The sequence below is a fragment of the Pinus tabuliformis genome, chromosome 9 (genome assembly GCF_031772625.1).
Source record: "Pinus tabuliformis cultivar Carrire ecotype Pingquan chromosome 9, CPIR1, whole genome shotgun sequence".
NCBI classification, from domain to species: domain Eukaryota; kingdom Viridiplantae; phylum Streptophyta; class Pinopsida; order Pinales; family Pinaceae; genus Pinus; species Pinus tabuliformis.
Window position 1 is genome coordinate 225,286,297 of NC_142307.1, and position 10,900 is coordinate 225,297,196.

Below are 10,900 nucleotides of genomic sequence, written 5' to 3' on the forward strand. Positions count from 1 at the left end.
GCGAACCCAAAAATTTATAAGGGAAACTATCCTAGCGGAAGCCTGGGCGCAAGAAGACTGGAAAACAACCTCAGAAGAAGGTCGAATCCTAACAAGTCAAAAACTGGAACAAGGCATGGTTTATCTTCAAAAGCAAAAAAAATAGAGCATTCATAACTAGAGCTCAACCAAGTTCAAATGTCCTCGCGAAGACTTCATCAAACTAAATTTTGATGGGGCATCTAAAGGAAACCCGGGGCCAACAGGGTTGGGTGGCATTTTTAGAGATAATCAAGGATGGACCAGATGGGTTTGTGCTGATCGGGGAGGTATAATGAGCAATAACGAAGCTAAATTAATGGCAGTCTACCAAGGCATCAGAATAGCAATCCGAAACGGGTATACCAAGTTGGAAATTGAAGGAGATTCGAACCTAGTAATAGAGATGCTTAGAAAATTGAATAACGGTAAGGATTGGGAACAGGTAGCGAAGAGTTGGAGGATGGCCGGACTAATTCAGGACCTGGTAGAAATAATGAAACGCATTGACTACAAGATCATCAACCATGTTAGAAGGGATGGTAATAAGGCCACGGATTTCCTAGCTAACTGGGGTTGCAATGAACAAGATGGAAAGGTAGACAATATATGGGCAATTCATTTGGAAAAGTCACGATGGAAGACCTTCAATTTAATCATTACTTAGGATAATGATGAGATTACAGGTTCAAGATAAAGGTTACAGATGGTCCCTAATCGGGGTGGACGAGGTGGCGACGTGTGAAAATATGATGAAGGAAGGAAGATGGCAATGCAAGCCACCACTCAAGGGGTGGCCTGCAGGCATGGTAGAATCTCGTGGTATGGAGGCGGTAGGGAAGTGGAGGAAGAAGTAGGAAGGAACAGTGGCGATCGGACGATGGGACGTCGGGTAGGTGGCATAAGCTTAATAAGGGTAGGAGAGGGCAAAACCAAAGTTAGCATGTTGCAAAGGAAGGAGACGAAGGGAGCTCGAGGCAGTCTGGAGTTCTCTGCAACTCGTCATAGAACGTGGTATGTATTTGTAAAACCATTCCTTGCCTTCTTTGCAATCTCCAGCAATATTAAGGAAAAGGGATGGGGGTTAGTCGTTGCAGAAGGTAAACGAAGGGAAAGGGACGTAGAATCCTCCCCTGTTATTACTAGTCAGAAGATAGAGGGTGGGAGAATGAGAAAAGCTGGGGTAGAATCCAGCAAGGCAGGGAGCTGGGCAGGTCAAGACAAATTCATGCAAGGATCAGGGTTAGATACTGATCAGGGACAATTGGAGACGGAAAAATAGATGTTTTGGGAGGAAGAGAAGACCCCCGAAAACATTTACCAATTTCATTCCAGGAGAGGAGGGTCGGAGAAGGCCAATTTTTTTGAAAAAGAGCTGTAAGTGGAGGGCACGAATTTGGAAAAGAAAGCCAAGGAGCCTGGAGGCGAGGAACTCACAGAGAATGCATCTTTCGCTATTGGGCAGGGGAGTTAGGCGGCAGCCAAGAACAAACCAGCTCGCCTAGGTCGCAGAAGATGATGTAGAGGCAGAGGAAGAACTTGATAATCAAGCAGACATGAATTAAGAACCCCCTCTCCTGTATGTTAGAGACGAGGCCGAAAAACCAGGAGACATATGGTGCAAGAAGCTAAAAAATCCTACAACGAAGGAACTGACGCAGATATCCACAGGATTATTCAAGAATTAGAAGCAAATGCAATGCAGGAAGACTCGGAACCAGAGATGGAAGACTGGGGCAACCTTATTCCTGACTCGGGCAAAACCAGGGGACGCCTGTCCTTATACAAGCAGGCTTTACATGTATATTGGGTGCTGAAGAGATATCTTGAAAAGGCAATGGAGCAGGTTGCAGTGGAAATGGCAAAGATGGTTCAGGGTATACCCAATTTAAGGCGAGAAATGAAAAATCTCCAAATCACTATGCTCATGCAGGACAGTAAGTTGGAGGAAATTCAACAACAGCTAAAGAAGCTTGCTCCAGCAACAAGAGATGAAGACACTCCTCCTGAAATCATGTTAGATTAATATTTCTAGTTGTTCCAATGGTTTTCCTTGTTAGTTCTTTCAGAACAATCTCCCCTCTTTCTATTTATAGTTTCTAATGACGGTAGGTGTTGAGCCCTGAAACTAAATCTCTCCTACACACTTTCCTAGAATTTTTCCCCTCAGTAGTACCTCATAAGCTATCAAACATCATTACATATTGATTCTAAAATAGCATTTAAGTGGTTTTCTAGCTATGTTTTTGTGTTTACTGTTTGACTTAGATTTTGCTCATTAGCTGCGGAATGCAGCCACTTCTCGCAGTTGATTCAACTTTCCACAGTTGTTTTTGTTAATCTCTAGGTTACAGGTGTCATCAAGCAAAACGAGGCACGTGGGCAAGTTAGGAATGATCTGGACATGGATCAGGTCCTATTGGTTCAGCCAAATTCGCAGAGGAAGCCCTTGGTCAAACGATGGTCAAACGAAGAGTTCTACGGCAAGCAGGACTCTGTTTTCAAACAAGTGAAGTATCCGGAACCGTTTCAGATCCATGGGTTCATTTTGACAACTGTAGACTGCCCCGACGACGCAAATCCAATAACCACTTTTGATAGACTGAATGATCTTGACAACCATCATGCTGAGCTTACGGATGCTGTCTTTTTACGTGTCCTTAGTTGAAGATGTTTCATAGGAAAACAATTATGTAATCTCCCTTATAAATAATGCATTTCCACACACATAGAACTAGTTAGTTTTTGTTGTCGTTTTGCTGTTAGTCATTGTACTGTGCCGTGAACTAGTCCTGCTGCTGTAACGAGAGGATTCTTCCTCTGTTTGCAATATAACAAAACTCTGTTTTATATGATTGTGTGAGCGTAATTCCAAACTGATAGTGTGTTGACTAAGGCTATGCAGAGGGCCCCTGCTGGCTGAGGTTTTGTTTTCTTTATTTCTGTAGAGTTTTTATGTGTTGTTTCCTTATTTCCATTGCACATATTTCATATTTTATCCACCTATGTATATTTCCCTAGTTATGATGTTAATATTTCATTCCTGTACATGATTTTTCAAGCATTGTATATTGTTGCTAACACTGATCAGTGTGTGTGTTTCAAGATAGGCTAGGCCTAGGCATTTTCATTCAATTTTTGCAATAACTAGTGACATGAGATTAGCCTCTATGCTGACTTTGCTTTTCTTAGTTTTTTTTTTCAATTTCAGTTATGCTTTGATTTTAGTCTTATTTACTTGCTTTGTTAGCTAGTTTAGATATCAAATTCCTCATATCATTGACGTTATCTCCAAAGCCATAGCTTAACCCCGAAAAGACTACCTGGCGAGCTATATGACTATGAATGATGTGATTTGATTTTAGTTTTATTTTTTTGCAATTAGATATCGAATTCCTCATATCATTGACGTTATCTCCAAAGCCATAGCTTAACCCCGAAAAGACTACTTGACGAGTTATCAGACTATGAATGATGTGATTTGATTTTAGTTTTATTTTCTGCAATTAGATATCAATTTCTCATGTTATGACGTTATCTCCAAAGCCATAGCTTAACCCCAAAAAGACTACTTTGCAAGCTATTAGACTATAAATGAAGTGAATTGATTTTACTTTTATTAGTTTGCAATTTTTGACTTGTTTGAGTGCAGTAGCTTAACTTATTTTTTCTGTATTTAGATGAGCAGTAGGGATAGTGATTTCATGATCAGTAGTTCATCATTTGTTTGATTTCAATAGCAGTACATTTCCATTCTTGTTTAAGTGTTAGTTTCATTACATAGCAACACATTTCCGTTCTTTTTTAAGTGTCAGTTTCATTACTGGTATGTTTTGAGATCCTCTGAAGTGTTAAACCCTGGAAATCATCATAAAGGACATAATTGCCTTAAAATCTATATCCATACTTACCTTCTAAAGTATTCTTAAAACTCAGGAATAGGATTTCCATTCACATTAGGAGATAAACGAAGATAAAACCCCCAAAACAAAACAAAATTTGAAAACAATAAAAAGTAAGAAAGAGGTTGTCTTGCACATATAATGCGCCACACTTCATTAGTTTATGAATCCCATATTGATAATTAATGTAGCAATTTAGGACATACTAAATTGGCTAGACATTTTGGCGCCGTTGCCGGGGAAGTGTAACTAGGTAACCGATCTCTTACATAAAAAAAAAAAGGAAAAGAAGGGAAAAATTGATAACTTCTTGAAGTATGCTCTCCTCTTGCACCTAATGTGATCTGGAGGATTAGAAAAGAGAATTATTAGTTCAATAATTTCTTGATTATGCTCTCTTCTTGCACCTAGTGTGATATGGAAGATCAGAAAGAGAATTATTAGCCCGACTTGAAAGAAAGATAAAAAATTAAAAAATGACATGCATAGAGCAAGAGATTCTAGGGGAAGGTTTATAGCCAGGACCAAGAGTTCGATTTTCACAACTCCAGCTACTTCAAGGCATAGACAAGATTCACCTCTATCTACTCCCAGCTTTAGGATTCCTGGAATTCAAGGAGCAGCAGTTGAATTAGGAGATTCTCCCACTATCTAATAAATCTGGTCTAGGAGAAGAACCTTTCTTCACTTCTACAGGGGAGCATATTGTAATCAAAGAAGTAGAATCACTTGAAGAAGAAGAAAAGAGAGAAACTCTCTCTCATCCACCCTTGGTAGAAGAACCGGAAGACTCTAAGGAAACTATCATGACGGAGGAAGTAGTAGATGGATTTGGAGGAGCGGGTAGAGGTAGAGGAAGAGGAAATTATCGAGGCAACAATGGTGGAGGTAGAGGTAATAATGGAGGAAATAGGGAAGGAGATAACTCATTTGGGTTCCCTATAGATAATGAGGAAACTCATACAACAATGAAAAACATTTCACCATCTGTCCTCCCAAACTTTTATGGGTTGCGAAGTGAGGATCCTGAAACATTTCTATTTGAGTTTGAAGTCTTGTGCCGAACTTATGACTATATGGAAGACTCTCAAAAACTCAAAATGTTTGCTTAAACATTGAAGGGAGTTGCTTTGAAATGGTTCATGGGATTAGTCACTCAATCTATTAGGACTTGGAATGGTATGAAACACATATTTTTGGATAGATACCTGGACTATTGTATGCCCACCAATCATAAAGATGAGGTATTCAAAATGATGCAAAAAGAAGATGAAAACTTGGAGTATTTACTTGAAAGATTTCAATACAACTTAAAGAGAGAAAAAATGAGTAATTTAGACGAGGAAACCTTGAAAGCCCTTGTATTGAAAGCCACTAGAGATGAATGGATAGATATTTTAAACATGATGGGGCAAGGAGACATTTCTCAACTTCCACTTCGTGACATAGCAAAACTATGTGTCCATCTCTTGAGGGGAAAATCTAAAACGAGAAAAGGGCCTAGAGATCCTTCTCTTATTAGAGCAAACAAATCTGTAACTAGATCAGTAAGTAGGGCAGAGATTGGCAATCTTCTTGATGAGTTCAAAACTGATATTCTAGGGAGCCTTAGTGAACAACTAGACACCCTTAAAATACAAAACAAGCAGAAAGCAGAAGCTTATGCCTTGGCGATGTTTTGTCCAAAATGTAGGAAGAAACATGCTCTAAGGGAATTCCCCTTGGATGCAAAAGTTGTAGAAACATGTATGATTTGCTCAGAAAGTCATGAGACCAAGGATTGTCCTTCAATTCTTGGGCTCAAAGTTGTCTTTCAAGAAGATCCAAATTCAGTAGGGTCCCTTTGTTTTGTTTCAATAAGACCTTGGCAAGGGCAACAAAATCAAGGATTTAACAATCCTATGAACTTTCAGCTTCCGCCAAATTGGAATTCTTGGCAAAAACCTTGGCCCCAACCTCAAAATTCATATCAATCATGGGCACAAAGGATGCAAAATCCTTATGGGAGATTTCCTCAATTTTATCAATATCCTCCATCTTTTCAAAATCAACAAACTCCACAACTTCCAAGTCAAAATCCACAACTTTCATTGCCATTTCCACAATAACGACCTTCTCAACAAAATCCAAATCCTCAACTCTTGCTTCTATTCAACAAAAGACAAATCAACTACCAGCTCAGCCATTGCCAAATCCTAACAATAAAAATCCTCAGAATGCTTACATGGTAGAAGGACAACAATTTCCTACCTATATGATTGTTCCTCTTAATGATGTACAACTCAGATCTGGTAAAGTTTTAGAAAAACCTTCTATAGATGTTCAAGAGCAAGATACCTCTGAGGAGGATTCTCTTAAAGTCAATAAAGGTTCTGAGGAAGCATCTCTTCAAAACCCAAACATTCAAAAAGAAAAAGAAAAAGAGTCAACCCCTACAACTCTTATAGTTGAGCAACCTGCATCTTCATCCACACCTCCTTTCCCTGAAATATTACAAATTGACAAAGGGGTGGAAAAACAAATCTTGTTGCCTAACTATGATTTTCTAGATGAATCAAAGAATGCCTGTATCAAGATTCCCTTGCTACAAGCCATTAGAGAGATTCTTATTCTAGAAAAAGCAATAAAAGAGTTGAGTCTCAAAAGACCAGGAAGGAAACCAAGAGATACAAGAAGAATCCACCTGGTAGCAAAAATTGTAGATATCATGATGGGAAAAATTACCATGCAGAAATATGTAGATCCAGGTAGTCCAATTGTCAAGACACATATAAATGGGATAGAAATTCTAAATACTTTGGTTGACTTAGGGGCTGCTATAAACATTATGAGCAGACAGACTATGGAACAACTTAAACTTCCTAATCTTCTTTTTACACCTACCTTACTGCAACTTGCAGATAGATCAATAATCAAACCAGATGGTGTATTAGAAGATATTCCAGTATCCTTAGATTCTTGGGAATATCTAGTAGATTTCATGATTTTGACCCCCAAGAGTAATTTAGGAGGGCACTCACTCATCTTAGGAAGACCTTGGCTAGCCACAGATGATGCTTTCATTAGTTGTAGATCTGGGGATATGTACATTTCTGGTGGTAGTTCGACAAAGAAATTCAATTTGTATCCTCCAGCAAAAGCAATTACAGAATTAGGAGACAATGAATGGGTCGATGATGAAGACATTATACAACCTGTCTTTAATATTTCTGAAATTAGTGAAGATAGTAAAATTCTGAACACATTAGAAAATTTTGAAACATCTACAGAATATGACCACACACAATTTCAGTTAGATTCTGATATTGAGTATTTATCATCAAGACAAATGTCTCTTACTCTATGGAAGAGTTCGATAGTTCTACCATTGAGATTTTTCCAGGTAAAACATTGAATATCAACAAAAATTTGGAAAAGTCACAACAGAAAGAACTAACCAAAATCTTGCAAAAACATTGTACTGCATCTGCATGGGAGTATACTGATATGAAAGGTATTGACCCTAAGACTTGCATCCATCATATCTATATCAAGGAAAACAGTAGACCAATCAGACAACCTCAGAGAAGGATGAATCCAAATCTTAGGGAGATAGTGAAAGAAGAGCTCCAAAAACTACTCAATGTAAACTTCATTTACCCAATTTCATATAATCGATGGGTTTCTCCTTTGGCTATAGTACCTAAAAAGAATGGTAAATGGAGGGTATGCATTGATTACAGGGAATTGAATAAAGCAACTTTAAAGGATCACTTTCCTTTGCCCTTTATCGATCAAGTTTTAGATACATTAGCAGGTAAAAAGTACTTTTCATTTTTGGATGGTTTTGGTGGTTATAATCAAATTCAGGTAGCACCTGAAGATCAGGACAAGACCACATTTACCTGTGCATGGGGAACTTTTGCTTATCGAGTGCTTCCTTTTGGATTATGTAATGCACCCGCAACATTCCAAAGAGTAGTACTAGGAATTTTTTTCTGATCTAATCCATGATTGTGTAGAGGTATATATGGATGATTTTACAGTTTATGGTGATTCGTTTGAAGAGGCATTAGAAAATTTGGAAAAAGTCCTTATAAGATGTAAAGAAACAAACCTTTCATTAAGCCATGAAAAATTCTTTATGATGTTTACTGGAGGTATTGTTTTAGGACATCATATTTCAGGGGATGGGATTAAAGTTGATAGATCAAAAGTTGAAGTCATCTCCAAGTTAGCTATTCCAAATTGTCAAAAAGATGTTAGAAGTTTTCTGGGATTTACTGGATATTATAGAAGATTTATAGAAAACTTCACCAAAATAGCATCTCCACTCTTCAGATTGCTTACAAAAGACTGTAAATTCAAATGGGATCCTAATTTCCAATCAACATTTGAAATTTTGAAAACAGGAATATCTGAAGCACCTATCTTGAGAGGAACAAATTGGAAACTTCCTTTCCATATTTCTATAGATGCTTCAGATACAACTTTAGGGGCTGTGTTGGGACAAAAAGATTTAGTTTCTTATGCCATTTACTATACCAATAAAAATTTAACTCCCACTGAGTTGAACTATACTTTGACTAAAAAAGAGTTCTTAGCTATTGTTCATGCAATCAATAAGTTCAAACATTATATAACAGGCTATGAAACTTTTATTCATACTGATCATTCTGCAATTAGATATCTAATGAACAAACCCATTACTAATGGCAGAGTTACAATGTGGCTCTTACTTTTACATTAATTCAATATTACTATGTTAGATAGACCAGGGAAACAAAATACAGTAGCTGATTTCTTGTCTAGGATTCAGAATACTAAAGAAGATTCTCCTGTAGAGGACAAGTTTCCTGATGAATATTTATTTGCAGTAATTACTAAGACCCCTTGGTATGTAGATATAGCTAACTATTTGGTTACAGCGAAACTACCTCCACATTTATTTCTTGGTGAAAGAAGAAATATTATTCAGGAGAGTTCAAAATATTCATGGATTTCTAATGAATTGTTTAAAACAGAGCCAGATCTTGTGATCAGAATATGTGTTAGGGAAGATGAAATACCTAACATTCTCAAAGCATGTCATGATGAACCATGCGACGAACACTTTGCTGACAAAAGGATAGCCTATAAAATCCTCTCTTTAGGATATTATTGGCCATTCCTCTTCAAAGATGCAAAACAATATGTCAAAAGGTGTGACAGCTGCCAAAGAGTAGCGAAACCTACCCTCTCAAATGAAATGCCATTGCAGCCACAGGTACTCATCGAACCGTTTGAAAAATGGGCTTTAGACTTCATTGGACCTATTAACCCAACATCTAAACAAAGAAAGTATATATTGGTTTGTACTGATTATTTCACTAACTGGGTAGAAGCCAAAGCATTATTTTCTGCTACTAAGCACTCAGTTGTTAGTTTTCTTTATGAGGATATTTTTACTCGCTTTGGTGTTCCAAGAGAAATTGTGATAGATCAGGGAGGTCAATTCACATCCAAACCGGTGGAGAAGTTGATGGAACAATACAAGGTCAAGCACATAAAATATACTCCTTACCATCCGCAAGAAAATGGTCAAGTGGAATCTACAAACAAAGTTATTGAAGGCATCATTACCAAGACTATTCATCTACACAGAAGAGATTGGATAGAAAGGCTTCCCGAAGCCTTATGGGCCTACAGAACTACATGGAGGAATACAACAGGACATTCTCCCTATGAGCTTGTTTATGGGAAAGAAGTCCTGCTTCCTATTGAGTTGCAAATTAAAACTTTCAAGATGGCAGTTCAGTTGGCAATGGATCTTTCAGAAGCCCAAAAGCATAGAATGGAGCAGTTGAATGAACTAGATGAGATTAGACAAGAGGCAATCCTAAGAATTGATCTAGTTCAATATCAAAGAGCTAAGTAGCATGACAAATACATCAAGGAGAAAAAGTTTCAAGAATGAGATTTGATCCGGATTTAAGTAGGAACGCAATAGATTACAGAGATAACCATAAATACAGAGATGCAATAACCATAAACACATAGATGCAGCGGAAATAGTGCTTCATTTCATTAATGGAAAATACTGAAATATGCTTACAACCAGAAATGGAAAGAAACCAGCTAGGGCGATGGTAGCTTATCTCTGAGAAGAGATGTGCGGCTACATGCCTCTGAACTGTTCCCAACTGTCTTACAATGAGGCTCGAAGGCTTATTTATTGTTGAGAAACAATGGAAAACCCTTCACATCCCGAAACCTAGCCCTAGAAGATGAAACGCCAAATTGTGGGCCCCGTTTGGGTAAATTGGTACATCAATTTCCCAGGGTCGTAACTTTGGCATACGATCTTCGTTTGACGCGTACGATAGCTCGTTAGAAAGATCTATCCGAGTACTACCACTTTGGGAGGCAACATCGATCCATGGACCCATGTTGCCCCAGAATCCCAAAAAAGCGTCATTTAGGGCCTCAAAACGGCTCCGGAAGTTCAGGACCCGAAAAACTGCTAAAAATAGTAAGCTGTGCTACAATTTAGGAAACTGAAAAGACTGAAAGAGACAGTTGTGGGGGTCCAAATGGGTTGGTGGGTGGCCACCAACATCCACCAAATCTTGCTCGAAGAAGCGCTCGAGCGGCAAAGGAACGCGATGATGGATAACTTTGCGCAGATCCTTCAGCGGCTACCCAGAGGCGACGCATCGGCTTCCAACAGCGACTCTGGAAATGCCACACCCTTCAAGGTACAAGTTAATTTTGAAATCCCCATCTTCGAGGGTAAAATAGATGCAGATGCCGTAGATAAATGGTTAAATCTACTAGATGGGTATTTTTCTGTTCATGAATTTTCAAGTCGGGAAAAGATTGTTTTCGCTCTTCTCAAAGCAGCCCCCCACGTCAAGGACTGGTGGGAAACCTACTGCGAGCAGAAGGATGAAAGTACAGGCTCATTATTTTCAGCCGCACCCACTTGGAATGACTTCCGGGATGCCATCAAGGAGCAGTAC

At 38.5% G+C, this 10,900-nt stretch overlaps 1 protein-coding gene across 1 annotated transcript; it reads left to right on the forward strand.

Annotated features, from left to right (window-relative positions):
• The first annotated feature begins 313 nt into the window (after positions 1–313).
• On the forward strand, positions 314–685 carry LOC149147995 (uncharacterized). The gene has a single exon (XM_089442037.1). It carries the CDS (start codon positions 314–316, stop codon positions 683–685), a length of 372 nt encoding a protein of 123 aa, XP_089298163.1.
• The last annotated feature ends 10,215 nt before the right edge of the window (positions 686–10,900 follow it).

What these genes read in the sequence shown, in the direction of transcription:
- LOC149147995 (XM_089442037.1), top strand. Translation starts at nt 314, where the DNA reads ATGAGCAATAACGAAGCTAAATTAATGGCAGTCTACCAAGGCATCAGA.